Genomic DNA, 18,541 nt, shown 5'->3' on the forward strand with positions numbered 1-18,541 from the left:
ATTCTCGCCATCTACTAACTCCCTACTTGTTTAACTCACCAAATTTTTTTCTTATTTTCATTAAAATTTCTTGACAGTGCCTCTTCCACTCTATCATCTCCTCTCCTTTTGCACTCTCTCACCACTCTCTTCACCTTTCTCTTACTCTCCATATACTCCACTCTTCTTATGCCACTTCTGCTTTGTAAAACCTCTCATAAGATAACTTTTTCTCTTTTATCACACCCTTTACTTCATCATTCCACTAATCACTCCTCTTTCCTCCTGCACCCAACCTCCTATAACCACAGACTTCTGCCCCACATTCTAATACTGCATTTTTAAAACTTTTTCCAACTCTTCAACGCCCCCCCCCCCACTACTCATACTTGCACCAGTCCACCTTTCTGCCAATATTTGCTTACATATATAGGAGTCTGTGGAGACAAAGAACTTTGTCCTTGGAGGCAAAGAGGGGAATGTATGAGAGTATAGTTTTACCAACGCTCTTACATGGGTGTGAAGCATGGGTGATGAATGTTGCAGCGAGGAGAAGGCTGGAGGCAGTGGAGATGTCATGTCTGAGGGGAATGTGTGGTGTGAATATAATGCAGAGAATTCGTAGTTTGGAAGTTAGGAGGAGGTGCGGGATTACCAAAACTGTTGTCCAGAGGGCAGAGGAAGGGTTGTTGAGGTGGTTCGGACATGTAGAGAGAATGGAGCGAAACAGAATGACTTCAAGAGTGTATCAGTCTGTAGTGGAAGGAAGGCGGGGTAGGGGTCGGCCTAGGAAAGGTTGGAGGGAGGGGGTAAAGGAGGTTTTGTGTGCGAGGGGCTTGGACTTCCAGCAGGCATGCGTGAGCGTGTTTGATAGGAGTGAATGGAGATAAATGGTTTTTAATACTTGACGTGCTGTTGGAGTGTGAGCAAAGTAACATTTATGAAGGGGTTCAGGGAAACCGGCAGGCCGGACTTGAGTCCTGGAGATGGGAAGTACAGTGCCTGCACTATGAAGGAGGGATGTTAATGTTGCAGTTTATATACTGTAGTGTAAAGCACCCTTCTGGCAAGACAGTGATGGAGTGAATGATGGTGAAAGTTTTTCTTTTTCGGGCCACCCTGCCTTGGTGGGAATCGGCCAGTGTGATAATAAATAAAATATATATATATATATATATATATATATATATATATATATATATATATATATATATATATATATATATATATATATATAATAAACATTATCTCTACTCGCACAGCAGGACTCGAACCTGCAAGCTTGGCATCAGAGTACACAGTACTCTGAGTACACAGAGCCAGACCCCAAATAAGTATGGGCGCCTAGCCGGAGCTAAGCGACGTTGCCCCATACCCCGGAGCACCAGGCTTGTTTTGAACGTTATTTCATCCAATCCTGACATGCAATGGGTGACGAAAGATTTGAAATGCTTAATAATTCGCAAACAGGCGAAGTTATTTATAAACGGGACTGGCCCGCAGACTGTGACAACACACACGTCAGGACGCACCAAGTGCATACGCTCAATTTAAGTGCTTATTAAAATTTGCCGAGAAGTTATACAGGAAAAGTCTGGTAAACGCATTATAAAGTGTTCAGTGATACTCCTTAATCACCGTGTTCCATTGATCCATAAAAGTGTTCCACTGAAGTGTTCAATGAACCTAGAAATTCGTATTCTATTGTATTTTACCATGGTAGTGACCGACTGAAGAGCTCAATAATATATTAAATTGTATTCCCTTAGACAAATGTTCCATAAAGATTAGTGTTCCACTTTATTGCATATTTCAACACTTTTTTCCTTCACTCACTCGGAAAGAAACAATCACTCATCTATATTTTGGCTCATGAAATAAAAGAGCTTCCAACTTTCTTCAGAAATCCTAACTTTGTTCTAATCTGAGATGGGAGATATTCATGCATTTATGGTGATTCCCGATTCCAGTGTACTATGATAATATTTCTTCTTAGTTTCCCATTGAGGTATATCATAGTTTCGTCCCGGGAGATCGTATAATAATTGTGATTTAATAGTGTCACAGATGAGATCGACTGTATAATTAAATGTCAGTGTTGTGTGGTAGTGTACATGGTATCATTTAAGAACATAAGAAAGAAGGAGCACTGCAACAGGCCTACTGGCCCATGCGAGGCAGGTCCAATTCTCCTACCGGCTTAAGCCAATGCCCTAACCTTGTGTGTACTCACCGTAGCCTTAAGTTTTGCCGTCTTATACAGTCTCTGCACCTGGAAGAGAAATTAAAGTAATTCACGAGAAACTAATGTTATATTTATCATTTCTACCGAACATTTTAATCCTCTAAAGCATGAGAAAACAGAAATAGATAGTCTTATCTTTTCACAGAATAATTAGATCTGACACGTTTGTTAAATGTATAACTAGTGATTAAAAACCCTTGATGTATTATCCCTCATTTAGAAAACAATCCATGGAAGAAATTTTATTCCTAATAAAGGTATATTTTTCATTGACTATGACATATCTTTTTTTTTTTTTTTTTTAAATTAAGCTTAACCAAGAAACCTTACCTAAAATCTGCTATGTATAACAGGTCAGTTTGAGTTTATTAAGTATTACATAAAATGAGTTTAACTCAGTGTATTGGTGCAAACTTTGTACAAAAACGGTCCATACATAACGTCAGTTTTCGGGATTTGTTTTGAAACCGGACACGTGTTAGTCCCATTAACAACAATCTTCAACACATCTATCGAAACACGGCGACTACCTGAGGTATGGAACACAGCAAATGTAGTCCCAATTTTTGAAAAAAAGGGGACATGCACGATACATTAAACTACAGACCAGTGTCAGTGATATGTATAGTATGCAAAGTCATGGAGAAGATTATCAGAAGATGAGTAATGGAGCACCTAGAAAAGAAAAAGCTTATCAACGCCAGCCAGCACGGTTTCTGAGATGGGAAATCCTGTGTCACAAACCTGGAGTTCTATGACAGGGTGACAGCAATAAGACACGAGAGAGAAAAGGATGGGTAGATTGCAGAGACAACAGCGAGTTATGGTACATGGCGAGGTGTCAGAGTGGGCGCCTGTGACTAGTGGGGCTCCACAGGGGTCAGTCCTAGGACCGGTGCTGTTTCTGGTATTTGTGAACATGACGGAAGGAATAGACTCCGAAGTGTCCCTGTCTGCAGATGATGTGAAGCTGATGAGTATTCAACCCGACGAGGACCAGGCAGAACTACAAAGGGATCTGGATAGGCTGCAGGCCTGATCCAGCAACTGCCTCCTGGAGTTCAGCCCCACCAAGTGCAAAGTCATGAAAATCGGGAAGGGCAAAAAAGACTGAAGATGGAGTTCAGTCTAGGGAGCCAGTGACTCCAAACATAAGTCAAAGAAAAGGATCTTGGGGTGAGTATAACACCAGGCACATCTTTTGAGGTGCATATCAACCAAATAACTGCTGAAGCATACGGGCGCCTAGCAAACCTAAGAACAGCATTCCGACATCTTAATAAGGAATCATACAGAACCATGTATACTGTGTACGTTAGGCCCATATTGGAGTATGCAGAACCTATTTGGAACCCACACCTAGCCAAGCACGTATGGAAGCTAGAAAAAGTGCAAAGGTTTGCAACAAGACTAGTCCTGGACCTACGAGAAGTTATGAGAAATCGACCTGACGATACGGGAGGACAGGAGAGATAGTGGGGGATACAATTACGGCATGTAAAATACCGAGAGGTATAGACAAGGTGGATAGAGAAAGGATGTTCCAGAGATGGGACACAGCAACAAGGGGTCGCATTTGGAAGTTGAAGACTCAGATGAATCACAAGGATATTAAGAAGCATTTCGTCAGTCACAGAGTTGTCAGAAAGTGAAATAGCCTGGGAAGTGATGTAGTGGAATCAGGTTCCATACATAGCTTTAAGAAGAGATATGATAAAGCTCATGGAGCTTGAAGAGTAACCTACTAGCGATCAGTGAAGAGGCGAGACCCGGAGCTACGACTTGACCCCTGCAACCACAACTAGGTAGGTACAACTAGGTGAGTACACATACGTACTCACATTCACACATACCCACACCATCACACACACACACGCACCCTCAGACACACACGCACATACATACACACATATATGCACACAAACACACACACGCACACACACACATACACATACACACACACACACACACACACAAACACACACAAATGCACACAAACACACACACACAGTAGGGACAGCTAGCGCGCGAGTCACGCCTTCTGTGCTCCGGGAATATAAGTGTTTTTGAGGGCTTCTCAAGTGTTCTGCAAGGGTTGCTAGTGTGTCAGGGTAGTGAACAATCCTAGAAGTGATTTTTAATCTGCTTGAGCGAAATAAAAACGTGGTGGCGCAGAGTGGGCAGGCTAGTGTGGGTGGTAAGGCGACGTTGTCAAGTGTCACCCAAGAAAGATAATAAAGTGAAACAATCTTGTGACCAGTGAGAGAAATACAGTGAATAGGGTACATTATTAACGAGAAGAAATTGAGGTGGATCTACACCAGGACGTACATCGAGCTGGATCTACGCCAGGGCGTCACATCTAGCTGGACAATCTACAGGCTACAGCTGCACTACAAGTACTGTATCCACCTATGAGTGATTGTTTGGGTGTGGGGTTCCAGGTTCCAATTAACCGCCAAGCTGAATGTGAATGGTCTAACTCTCATAGCACGATAAAGAATAGGCACTCAAGTATTCAATAAGGAATAGCAATTGGTAATCCATTGAACAAGGCGATTAACTTACTATAAGCAGGTCAAGCATAGGCAACATTGTAAGTAGGTGAGCATAAGTCTCAGGAGGGTGGGAGTCAGGTCACAGGAGGTTGTGGACGCAAGCGACAACTGAGAATCCACATTACACTCCAAGCACAAGCCACCTACTTTTCAGACACATAATAAACCCACACATAATTCGACACATATTTACACACACACACACACACATAATTCGACACATAATTACACACACACACATACACACACACACACACACACACACATACACACACTAAGTACATGCCAGTCAAGTCCCAGGAGGTTGGGGGTCAGGTCACAAGAAGTTGTGGGCAGCCAAGGACCACTGAGACTACATTACAATGCACGAGCCACCTACCTTTCAGTACATAATAAACCCACACATAATTCCACACAAAATTACACACAGACACACACACACAGACACATATCCAGACTCACACATACACACCCCCCTCACCACCGACATCTCACTACTTCCCCTGATCCCTCCCCTCCCTCGTTCACCCTCCCCTCCCCCATTCACCCTCCCCCTCCCCACCCCTCCCGACTCCTCTCCCACATAGCCACAGTTCCTCCACTACCTCCCCCCCACACTCTGACACACACACTACTAACATAACATATAGAACTACATAGGTTTCCCACTCTGAGGCAATCAGGATAAAACAAAAATGGGTTGCCAGAGAGCAACAAGAAATACCAAGGGACAGGAGGAGGAAACTGCAAAGGAAGATTGGGCAGCAGAGCTCATAAAAAGGGATCATGAATGGGAAAAGAAACTAGAAGAACTTAGCATGAGAATGGAAGAGAGGATAGATATGGAAAGCAGGAAGTGGGAGTTGCATGTCAAAGCAGCAGAGGCTAGGATACAGAGTTTAGAACAGGAACTGAAAAATCTGAAACAGCCTAAAGAACTTAAGAACATTTTGGGATTGACAACAGAGACTGCTACCTCAGCCACAAATAAGGGGACTGTAGGGAAAGAAGGGGCACAACTGCATGGAGAAGCTCTATCAGAGGAGACTGTAGTAAATGAAAGAGCTAAGCTTAATGTGGAGGCCCTAACAGACAATAACAGAGCCCAAGGAAAGCCGAGAAGGGAAAATGACAGGCCACTGAGCCTAAGTACATTAGCCAGTGAAACTGAAGAAAGGAAAGCTGCAGTGGAGGAAACCAAATTAAATGAGGGGATACACAGGGATATGCAGTGGGAGAATGAAAGGGTGAGGTCAGTCTTTGTGTATGGGCTCCAGGAAGTTAAAGGGGAAACATATGAAGCAAGAAAACAAGGGGAAAAAAAAGCAATCGAAAGCATCATGAAAGCAACAGGAGCAGACGACATGACCCAGCTGGAAAATTTTCGGAGAATAGGGGGGTTTGTAAAAAAAAGAACCCGGCCAGTGAAAGTGACCTTCAAGGCAGAAGCGACTCGGACCAGGATCCTGCAGGAGAAAGCACGATTAATTAAGGGACATGCCGGCATACAGGAAGGTGTATTTCGACCGCGACAGAACACAAGAAGAAAGGCAGAAACTGAGAAAGATGGTACAAAGGCGAAAGGAGGAAAGAGAGGGGATGGAGAAGAGACAGGAGATCCCAGACCCAGGAAGAAGATCAAATACAGCCTCCCTCACAACTTCCTATAGAAGCCTCCCAACCAGGTCAACCCCAGTGCAACCAAACACTCTAAATCAAAACACCCATGCCACATCCAATGCCCCCACCCACTACATTACAAACTCCACCCCCACAGCAACAACCCATAGTTCCTTACCAGGTCTCCCACTTCCCCAACCCCAATATACCTCCCAGACCACAGTCTTAGTAAAGAAGTTGAAGGTGTGGTATACAAATGCAGATGGAATAACAAACAAGTATGAGGAGTGGCACGAAAGAATCAAAGAGACATCCCCAGACATAATAGCACTCACAGAAACAAAACTCACTAGAATAATAACAGATTCAATCTTTTCATCCAGATATCAAATCCTCAGGAAAGTCAGAGGGAGGAGAGGGGGAGGAGGAGTTGCACTGCTCATTAAAAAATAGTGGGGTTTTGAGAAAATGGAAGGAATGGATGGCACGGGCGAAAGGGACTACTTAGTAGGAACAATCCAGTCTGAGGGACATAAGGTGATAATTGCAGTAATGTACAACCAACCACAGAACTGCAGGAGGCCAATAGGAGAATACGATGAGAGCAACAGAGCAATGATCGACATAATAGCCGAGGTGGCCAGGAGAGCACACATGGGGGAAGCAAAGTTACTAGTTATGGGTGATTTCAATCACAAGGAGATTGACTGGGAAAACCTGGACCCCCATGGGGGTCCCGAAACATGGAGAGCCAAGATGATGGATGTGGTACTGGAGAACCTCATGCATGAACATGTTAGAGACACTACCAGAGAGAGAGGAGAGGATGAACCAGCAAGGCTGGACCTTGTATTCACCATGAGTAGTTCAGACATCGAGGGTATCATGTATGAAAGGCACCTGGGAGCTAGTGATCATGTGGTTATGTGCTTCGACTACATAGTTGAGCTCCAAGTGGAGAGAGTAGCAGGAATAGGCTGGGAAAAACCAAACTACAAAAGGGGGAACTACTCAGGCATGAGGAACTTCCTTCAAGACATTCAGTGGGAGAGGGAACTGACAGGAAAACCAGTACAAGAAATGATGGACTATGTAGCAACAAAATGCAAGGAGGCAGAGGAGAGGTTTGTTCCCAAGGGAAACAGAAATAATGGGAAGAACAGAACGAGTCCTTGGTTCACCCAAAGGTGTAGGGAGGCAAAAACTAGGTGTGCTAGAGAATGGAAAAGGTACAGAAGACAGAACTCAGGAAAATAAAGAAATCAGCCGAAGAGCCAGAAACGAATATGCACAGATAAGAAGAGAGGCTCAGAGACAATATGAAAATGACATAGCATCAAAAGTAAAGACTGACCCGAAGCTGTTGTACAGCCACATCAGGAGGAAAACAACAGTCAAGGACCAGGTAATCAGACTGAGGAAGGGTGATGGGGAAGTCACAAGAAACGACCAAGAGGTATGTCAGGAGCTCAACACAAGATTTAAAGAGGTATTTACAGTGGAAACCAGTGCTGGATGAGGTACATATAACCAAGGAGGAGGTGAAGAAGCTGCTATGCGAACTTGACACCTCAAAGGCGGTGGGACCAGACAACATCTCTCCATGGGTCCTTAAAGAGGGAGCAGAGATATTGTGTGAGCCATTAACAAAGATCTTCAACAGATAATTTGAAACTGGGCAACTCCCTGAGGTATGGAAAATGGCAAATGTAGTCCCAATTTTTAAGAAGGGAGACAGACATGAGGCACTAAACTACAGACCTGTATCACTAACGTGTATAGTATGCAAGGTCATGGAGAAGATCAGGAGGAGAGTGGTGGGGCACCTGGAAAGAAACAAGTGTATAATTGACAACCAGCACGGTTTCAGGGAAGGAAAATCCTGTGTCACAAACCTACTAGAGTTTTATGACAAGGTGACAGAAGTAAGACAAGAGAGGGGTGGATCGACTGCATATTTTTGGACTGCAAGAAGGCCTTCGACACAGTTCCTCACAAGAGGTTACTGCAAAAGCTAGAGGATCAGGCACACATAACAGGAAAGGCACTGCAATGGATCAGAGAATATCTGACAGGGAGGCAACAACGAGTCATGGTACACGACGAGGTATCAGAATGGGCACCTGTGACAAGCGGGGTTCCACAGGGGTCAGTCCTAGGACCTGTGCTGTTCTTGGTATATGTGAACGACATAACGGAAGGGATAGACTCAGAAGTGTCCTTGTTTGCAGATGATGCGAAGTTAATGAGAAGAATCAAATCGGATGAGGATCAGGCAGGACTACAAAGAGACCTGGACAGGCTACAAGCCTGGTCCAGCAACTGGCTCCTTGAATTTAACCCTGCCAAATGCAAAGTCATGAAGATTGGGGAAGGGCAAAGAAGACCGCAGACACAATATAGTTTAGATGGCCAAAGACTGCAAGCCTCACTCAAGGAAAAAGATCTGGGGGTGAGTATAACACCGAACATATCTCCTGAGGCGCACATCAATCAGATAACTGCTGCAGCATACGGGCGCCTGGCAAACCTACGGATAGCGTTCCGATACCTCAGTAAGGATTCGTTTAAGACTCTGTATACCATTTACGTCAGGCCCATACTGGAGTATGCAGCACCAGTTTGGAATCCACACCTAGTCAAGCACGTCAAGAAATTAGAGAAAGTGCAAAGGTTTGCAACAAGACTAGTCCCAGAGCTACGGGAATTGTCCTACGAAAAAAGGTTGAGGGAAATCGGCCTGACGACACTGGAGGACAGGAGGGTCAGGGGAGACATGATAACGACATATAAAATACTGCGCAGAATAGACAAGATGGACAAAGACGGGATGTTCCAGAGAAGGGACACAGACACAAGAGGTCACAATTGGAAGTTGAAGACTCAGATGAATCAAAGGGATGTTAGGAAGTATTTCTTCAGTCATAGAGTAGTCAGGCCGTGGAATAGCCTAGAAAGTTACGTAGTGGAGGCGGGAACCATACATAGTTTTAAGACGAGGTATGATAGAGCTCATGGGGCAGGAAGAGAGAGGACCTAGTAGCAATCAGCGAAGAGGCGGGGCCAGGAGCTGTGAATCGACCCCTGCAACCACAAATAGGTGAGTACAAATAGGTGAGTACACACGCACACACACACACTGCTCTTCAAAAACCGGTGGGGATTTAAGAAAATGGATGGAACGGACGAAATGGGCGAGAGGCTCTACACAGTAGGTACAATTCAGTCTGTGGGACATAAGGTACTCATTGCAGTGATGTACAACCCGCTACAGAACTACAGGAGGTCCAGAGAAGTAGAGCTCTTACGGGCAGAGCAAAGCTACTAGTCATTGGGGATTTCAATCACAATGAGATTGATTGGGAAAACCTGGAACTACATGGGGGCCCCGGAACGTGCAGAGCCAAGATGATGGATGTGGTACTGGAAAACCTCATACATCAACATGTTAAGGACATTACCAGAGAGAGAGGATGAACCAGCAAGACTAGTCCTCGTAGTCACCTTGAGTAGCCCGGACATCGAGGACATCACAAATGAAAGGCCCCTCAAAGCTAACTATCACGTCGTTCTGAGCTTCGGACACATAGTAGAGTTACAAGTGGAGAGGGTAACAGGAGTAGGATGGGGAAAGTCAAACTACAAAAGGGATGACTACACAGGCATTACGAACTTTCTGAAAGAGGTTCCCTGGGAAAGAGAATTTGTAGGAAAATCAGTAAACGAAATGATGGAATACGTGACAGGCTAGGTGGCCAAAGACTGCAAACCTCGCTCAAGGAAAAGGATCTCCGGGTGAGTATAATACTGAGCAAATCTCCTGAGGTGTACATCAACCAGATAACTGCTGCAGCTTATGGGCGCCTGGCAAACCTGAGAATAGCATTCTGATACCCAAATAAGGAAGCACTGTGTATGTCAGGCCCATGCTGGAGTATTGAGCACCAGTTTGGAACCCACGCCTGGTCAACCACATCAAGAAATTAGAGAAAGTGCAAAGGTTTGCAACAAGACTAGTTCCCTAGCTAAAGGAATACCTTACGAAGTAAGATTAGGGGAAATAGTCCTGACGACACTGGAGAATAGGAAAGTTGGGGAGACATGATAACGACATACAAAATATTACGAGGAATTGAGAGGGTGGACAAAGACAGGATGTTCCAGAGGTGGGACACAGAATCAAGGGGTCACAATTGAAAGCTAAGGACTCAGATGAGTCAAAGTTTAGTTTAATATGTTTATTATGAACCCCATACCCATCCTGTGGGCGGTAGTCAAAAGATTACAGAGGTACATAATTGGTCCAGGGACTGGACTCCAAAGTTTTGATAGCTGAGCAAGTTACAGAGGTAATGAACTCACAATTTACAAAGGTAATGAACTCACAATTTACAAAGGTAATGAACACACAATTTACAAAGGTAATGAACTCCAGGTAGGTCTGGTCACAATCATGACAAGTTACAAAGGTATTTACAGATTACAGAGGTACGTAATGGGTCCAGGGACTGGGCCCCCAAAGTTTTGATAGCTGAACTAGGTACAAAGGTAATGAGCTCACAAGTTACAAAGGTAATGAATTCTGTAGAATGGTTACTTACGTTTATACATGCTACAATCATGAACAAATTATAGAGTAATGGTAAGAATATATTTCATTAGTCATAGAGTTGTCAGGAAGTGGAACAGTCTGGCAAGTGATGTACTGAAGGCAGGAATCAGGGAGAGAGAGGGCCCAGTAGCGATCAATGAAAAGGTGGGGCCAGGAGACATGAATCGACACCTGCAACCACAAATAGGTGAATACACACACACACACACAAAACACTTACCTGTTGCATAGTGTATGAGAGCCAGGTGACGTTACCCATCAGAAGGTGCTGAGAGGTTGACAAGTAGGTCAGATCAGCCAGCCCTGTCCACCACACTTGCTCTACTGCCACTTGTAGGCTTACACCAGCATTCCATAATGCCTCCATTAAAAACGTGTCTAGGGGGAAAAGAACGGAATGAAAAGTATTTCCTTTGCTGAAGCAGATGCACACATCAAAGGGAGAACATACAAAGAAAGACGACTGGGAGAGAAGAAATAGAATGGAAATATCATCAAACAGGAGAGGAGGACATAAATGAACTGCCAAATTTTCAGAGAATAGGAAAATACTCGAGAGGAAGAATTCGGTCAGTCAAATTAATTTTGAAGGCAGAAACAGCGAGGAACAGGATCCCACAGCAGTAACCACAGCTAAAGGAAACAGCAAAATACCAGAGGGTGTACCTAGATCACAAAAGAATGAAAGAAACTGAGAGGATACAAAGATGAGAGGGGCAACCTAACTTAACCAACCACAGAAACTGTAACCAACCACAGAACCCAGCAACTATATTATTGCAAAACAAACCACACTCCACACTCACAGACCCTACCCCACCCTACACAGTAGACTCCCATAGCACCCTGCCAGGTCTCCAACTCCACCAGCCCTCACAGACCCCCCAGAATACAATATTGGAAAAGAAGCTGAAGGGATGGTACACCAACACAGAAGAAATAACAGATCAGTGTGAGTGGTATGGAATAATCACAGAAGCATTACCAAACATCATAGTTCTCACAGAAACGAAGCTCACAGGAATGAAAATAGACACCATCTTTTCAACTGGATATCAGATCCTGAGGAAAGGTAGAGGGAATAGAGGAGTGAGAGAGTTCCACTTCTCATAAAAAAACCAGTGGAGTTTTGAGGAGTTGGAAGGAGGGGACAGAGGTCAGTGGTCAGTGGTCATGTGTGGCCATACCTGTCCTAAGCTGCCTGGGATTTAGCGTGGGGTGTTACCTAGCACCATGGCTTGTTGTAGTGTTTAAAAATCTCAAGTTAAAGTGTTGAAGAAGGAGGTTCTACTTTTTCAGGAGGAAAACAGGAGGCTGAAGCTTCGTCTAGATGGGTTTGGGAGTGAGTGTGAGATGGTTGTAGCTGGAAAGGAGGAAAAAGTTACCAGCAGTGATTTGAAGAGTGGTAGCCGCTTTAGTGGGAAGTGGTTCACAAATCAGGAAGAAGGGTGATAAGGAAGATTAATAGGAGAAAATGCGAAGGTAAGAAATTAATTCTCTGTTCTCCAAGACGAGTGTACTTCAGTGGTTAGTGAGATGAAAGGTACCACTGAGTCCCCTGCTTATCAAGGTAAGAATATTCTAATTGTGGGAGATTCTCTTGTAAGATATATGGACCGTGCTTTTTGTAACAGAGATGGAAAGGTCAGACTAACCCAAAAGGGTTCTTTCAGGTATACAGAAGTATGATTAGGGACAAGATAGGCCCAATTAAGAGTAACTCAGGTCAGATCACTGACATTGATAGTGAAATGTGTGAAATATTCAATAATTACTTCCTCTCAGTTTTTACTCATGAAGATACTAGCAAAATTCCAGAAATAATAAATCATGTAGAACAGGACGATAATAAACTATGCACGATTGCAGTAACTAGTGACGGTCCTGAGACAAATAGAGAAATTAAAACTTAACAAATCCACAGGCCCCGATGAACTGTTTGCAAGGGTTTTAAAGGAATGTAAAGAGGAACTTAGCAAACCTTTGGCTAATCTTTTCAACATATCACTACAAACTGGCATAGTGCCTGATAAGTGAAAAATGGCACATGTAATACCTATTGTGGGAAAATTTATGGAATCTATAATTGCCGAGGCAATTCGTAGCCATCTTAAAAGGCATAAATTGATTAATGACTCTCAACATTGTTTTACAAAGGGGTATTTGAGGAGGTAGATCATGGAATTGAATGTGGCATTGTGTATATAGACTCCAGTAAGGCTTTCGATAGAGTTCCACATCAGAGGCTATTGAGGAAACTTAAGGCATACGGAAGAGGAGAAATTTTTTCCTGGGTAGAGGCATGGTTGACAAATAGGCAGCAGAGAGTTTGCATAAATGGGGAGAAATCAGAATGGGGGCACGTCACAAGCGGTATTCCACAGGGGTCAGTGTTGAGCCCCTTGTTGTTCACAATTTCCATAAACGACCGTCCAATTCATTCTAATGAGGACAATAGAGCACTCCAGGATGATTTGAATGGTCGGAGAAGTGGCAGATGCAGTTTAATATAGACAAATGCAAAGTTCTTAATGTTGGAAAGGATAATAACCATGCCACATATAAACTAAATAATGTAGATCTTAATATTACTGTTTGCGACAAGGATTTAGGAGTTCTGGTTAGCAGTAACCTGAAACCAAGACAGTGCATAATCCTTCGCAATAAAGCTATCAGAATCTTTGGCTTCATATCAAGAAGCATAAATAATAAAAATCCTGAGGTTTTTCTTAAATTCAACATATCCTTGGTTACGCCTCATTTAAATTATGGTGCACAGTTGTGGTCACGGTATTGCAGAATGGATATAAATGCACTGGAAAACGTACAGAGGAGGATGACAAAGTTGATCTCATGTATCAGAAATCTTCCCTATGAAGATAGGCTGAGGGCCCTGAATCTGCACTCTTTAGAAAGGCGTAGAATTAGGGGGGATATGATTTAGGTGTATAAATGGAAAACAGGAATGAAAAAGGAGATGTTAATAGCGTGCTGGAAATATCTAACATAAACAGGACTCGCAGCAATGGTTTTAAGTTGGAAAAATTCAGATTCTGGAAGGATATAGGAAAGCACTAGTTTGGTAATAGTGTTATGGATGATAGGAACAAACTCCCTAGTACTGTTATAGAAGCTAAGACGTTGTGTAGTTTTAAAAATAAGTTAGATAAATACATGAGTGGGTGTGGATGGGTGTGAGTTAGACCTGACTAGCTGGTGCTACTGGGTCAGATGCCGTGCTCCTTCCTTAAGTGGAGGTGATCTGACTGGGTGGGCCATTGGTCTAAGCCATGGGTTGACATGGACCTGCCCCACATGTGCCAGTAAGCCTGCTGCAGTGTTCCTTCTTTCTTATGCTCTTATGTTCTTATATAGAAGGAACTCTTCAGACTGAAGGTCCCAAAGTGGTGACTGCAGTGATGTATAACCCACCACAAAATATCAGGAGGCCAAAACAAGAACATGAGAGCAACAGAGCAAGGGTTGATGCACTATTTTAGGTGGCCAGAAGAGTCCATGCCATCAGGGCAAAGTTACTAGTTGTGGATGACTTCAATGCCAAGGAAATTGACTGGGAAAATCTGGAGCCACATGGGGGACCAGAAACCTGGTGCGGTAAGATGATGGAGGTTGTACTGGATAACCATGCATCAGCACGTTAGGAACATTACCAGAGAGAAGAGAGGACGAACCAGCTAGGCTGGACCTCATTCACCTCGAATAGTTCAGACATTGAGAATATAACATAAAAGGCCCCTCAGAGCTAGTGATCATGTGGTCCTGATCTACGAATACATAGTAGAGTTGCAAGTGGAGCAGAAACCAAACTACAAAAGAGGGCATGAGGAATTTCCTGTATGAGGTTCAGTGGGAAATACAACTGGTGGGAAAGTCTGTAAATGAAATGATGAAATACGTGACAAAATGCAAGGAGACAGAGGAGAGGTTCGTCCCCAAGGGCAGCAGAAATAATGGAAGACTAAAGGGTAAAACTAAGTGCGCTAAAGAATGGAAAAAGTATAGAAAACAAAGGACCTAGGAAAATAAGGAAATTAGTCGAAGAGCCAGAAATGAATATACATAGATAAGGGAAGAGGTTCAGCGGCATTATGAAAATGACAAAATCGCGGTCGCAAGCTCTGATCTGAAGGTGTTGTATAGCCACGTCAGGAGGAAAACAAAGAGTCAGGGACTCTCCTGGAATTTTACGACAAGTGTTGCGAATAAGAAATTTTATAAAGAACTTCAGAATGTGGTCTGTTACTATTTTCTTCATTGACAAAAAGATTTTGGATCAGAGTTAGTTAAAAGTATTTTAGAGTCTAGAGGAAATAATTTCAACTGGGAAACTCCATAGAATGATGTTCAAATTTATTAAAGTATTTAAATACAATACTTTATCTTTTCTCTGTACCTAATATAACTTAATACTTTGTGCAATAAATTTACAATAATATATATTTTTAGTTCAAAATCATGGAAATATCACATTAATAAGGAAGATTAATTATTCTTCCTGTAATTAAGTCTTCACTAACATTTACGTCTTCGTCTTAACAAGACTGTGTAAACTCAAACTACAAAAGGTACAAGATTCAACAAGACCTTTGAATCTGACCGTAAAGTAAGTAGAAAGCAAGAGTTTGTCTGAGAAGACGTATCTCTATGGATTACTGAACTGACCAAGAATATTATTATCAAAACAATCTTTCAGAGCAATGAGGAACAAACTAAGTCAGCTCTAGAGCCTAATTCTCAACCCCTTTAAACTATACACCCTAAGAGAGAACCAATATACGATCAGTTGTCAAGGCTAGAACAGGGAGTGGACTGACTACCTGCCAGTCTGTTGACGCGTCGTCAGGTTGGATCACCTGATCCAAACGTCAGTCAGCCGGACATAAACAATTGAACAATTTACCGGATGGTTCCGAGACTTGTATGCTGTACATACATAAGAAATCCTACCTAATAATAGTAATAATAATAATAATAAAATAATAGTGATAATACCATAATATTTTTTATATATTAACAGATAATAATATAACGCCGAAAGTCTCTATTCTAGCTATAAACGGGGACTTTCGCTCTATAATATTAAGTGATGATCATATTCTCTTACAATAGTTAAATATCACAGGATGACCAAAAGCCAAGATATAAAAACAAGGTGACAGAAGTAAGACAAATGAGAGGTTAGAGAGGGGTAGATATCATTTTTTTAGACTGTAAAAAGGGTCTCGAAACAGATCGACACAAGAGATTAGTGCAAAAGCTAGAGGATCAGGCAGGAATAACAGAAAAGCCACTGCAATTTATCAGAGAATACCTGACAAGAAGGCAACAACGAGTCATGGTACGTGACAAGATGTCAAAGTGGGCGCCTGTGATGAGGGGGTTTCCACAGAGGTCAATCCCATTGCTTTTACTGGTATATGTGAGTAACATGACGAAAGAGAAGTGTCCCTGTTTGCAGACGATGTGAAGCTAATGAGGAGAAATCAATCGGATTAGGATTAGGCAGGACTACAAGGGATCTGGACAAGCTGCAAGCTTGGTCCAACAACTGGCACTTGGAGTTTAACTTCACCAAGTGCGAAGTCTTGAGGGTTGGGGAAGGGCAAAGGAGACCTCAAACAGAGTACAGGCTAGGGAGCCAAAGACTGCAAACCTCACTACAGGAAAAGGATCCTGGGGTGAGTATAAAATCGAGCACATCTGAAGCGCACATTCAGATTACTGCCGCAGTATATGGGCGCCTGGCTAACCTTGGAATAGTGGTTCGACACCTCAGTTAGGAATCGTTCAAGGCTTTATACACCGTGTATGTCAGGGATATATTAGAGTATGCAGCACCACTGTGGAACCCACACCCGGTCAAGCACGTCAAGAAATTAAAGAAGGTGCAAAGGTTTTGCAACAAGACTAGTCCAGGAGATGATGGGTTTGTCCTACGAGGAGAGAGGTTTAAGGAAACTCAACCTGACAACACTGGAAGACAGAAGGAATAGGGGGACATGATAACAACATATACAATATTGAGAGTAATCGACAGGGTGGATACGGACAGAATGTTTCAGAGATGTGACAAGTGGAAGATAAAAACTCAGATGAATCAAAAGGATGTTAGGAAGTATATCTTCAACCATAGAGTTATCAAGAAGTGGAGTAATCTGGAGAGTGCTGTATTGGAGGCAGGATCCACACATAGCTTTAAGAAGAGGTATGATAAAACTCACTGAGCAGGGAGAGTGAACCTAGTAGCGACCAGTGAAGAAGCAGGCCAGGAGCTATGACACAAACCAGTGTCGCTGATATGTATAGTGGAGTTCTACGACAAGGTAAAAGAAGTTTTATGAAACGGTACGATAAAGCTCTCGAAGCCAGGAGAGAGAGTGGAGCTACTAGTAGCGACCTACGAAGAGGTGGGACCAGCAGCTGTAACTCGTCCCTCGAAACCACGCACAAAGCAACACGGGTCAAACGTATATCGACAAATGCTTTTGATAACTGATAACACTCCTCGCAAATATTATGAATACAATGAAATAGGTCATGCTAGGTTGATCCTACGCATACTACCATTTTCCACCACCCACAACAGACCACTAGTTTCCACTCGTCCACTTCAACCCATTAGCTCATTCCATTCCTCATACCCATTGGAACTCCCAGATGTCTCACAAAGCTCCGTGTGCCAACCCAAGTAAAACCCGCTACAAGTTTTACACACACACACACTCACACACACACATTCACACACACTAAAAAATTTACCACCATTGTCTTCAGCAAGAATCCACGCATGTCTCTCCTACTCCGCTTTCAATTCCTTCATTCCCACTCAGGTTACAACGATAGCAATGTATGTATTTCGGTCGCAGTCGGATCCGGGAAAGGTATTCCTGTATTCAGTAAGCGCAGTTTCCTCTAGCTCAGTGGTTCCCAAACTTTTTCAGCTTGTTACCCAATTTAACATGCCATATAAAGCATGTTACCCCTTTCACAAAATGTTGTTATTATTGATATATATGGCTAAACGTGAACGTATACAGCCTCGCATACTCTGCTAATCCTAGCAAAACCATTGAAAACGTAAGAACCACACATACATTATATATAAAATTAATAATAGCTACAAATTCACAGTAACAGTGGGTAAATACTAACTATATACTGCACAGGGCAGTACACATACATACCAGCTTATGTCTACCTCGGCTGATGCTCACAGATAAACTGACAGTGTGAAATAGAGGCAGCCTCAGGAAGTGAGTGACGCGTACTGGACAGGTCGATCTGGGCTACTGAGTGACTTTTGTCCTGAAGCACACTTGTCAAAATACTTTTGGGTTTCCACACACTTAGCTATATATTTCTTCTTTTCTAATACTGTATATTAGTTTTTGATGTTTATTGTTATTTGGTTTAACTTTATTACTTACTTATAATAGGTTTACTTTACAACTTTATATACTAAGACAAAGTTAACAATAATCCTCATACCGGGTACTGCATTGTTTT

The 18,541-nt window shown here is 42.8% G+C and overlaps 1 protein-coding gene across 1 annotated transcript in view; it reads right to left on the minus strand.

Annotated features, from left to right (window-relative positions):
- The window catches only part of LOC128692796 (glutamate receptor ionotropic, delta-1-like), an 89,292-nt gene extending 77,750 nt beyond the window's left edge, over nt 1-11,542 (minus strand). Inside the window, exons 1-2 of the mRNA XM_070090137.1 lie at nt 11,235-11,542; nt 2,213-2,251 (exon numbers count right to left, since the gene is read on the minus strand). Coding sequence (XP_069946238.1) covers nt 2,213-2,251; nt 11,235-11,381 — 186 coding nt within the window. The 5' untranslated portion in view covers nt 11,382-11,542. The remainder of the gene's footprint in view (nt 1-2,212; nt 2,252-11,234) is intronic.
- Nucleotides 11,543-18,541: the final 6,999 nt, after the last annotated feature.

Source organism: Cherax quadricarinatus, chromosome 30 (assembly GCF_038502225.1).
Source record: "Cherax quadricarinatus isolate ZL_2023a chromosome 30, ASM3850222v1, whole genome shotgun sequence".
Lineage (NCBI taxonomy): Eukaryota > Metazoa > Arthropoda > Malacostraca > Decapoda > Parastacidae > Cherax > Cherax quadricarinatus.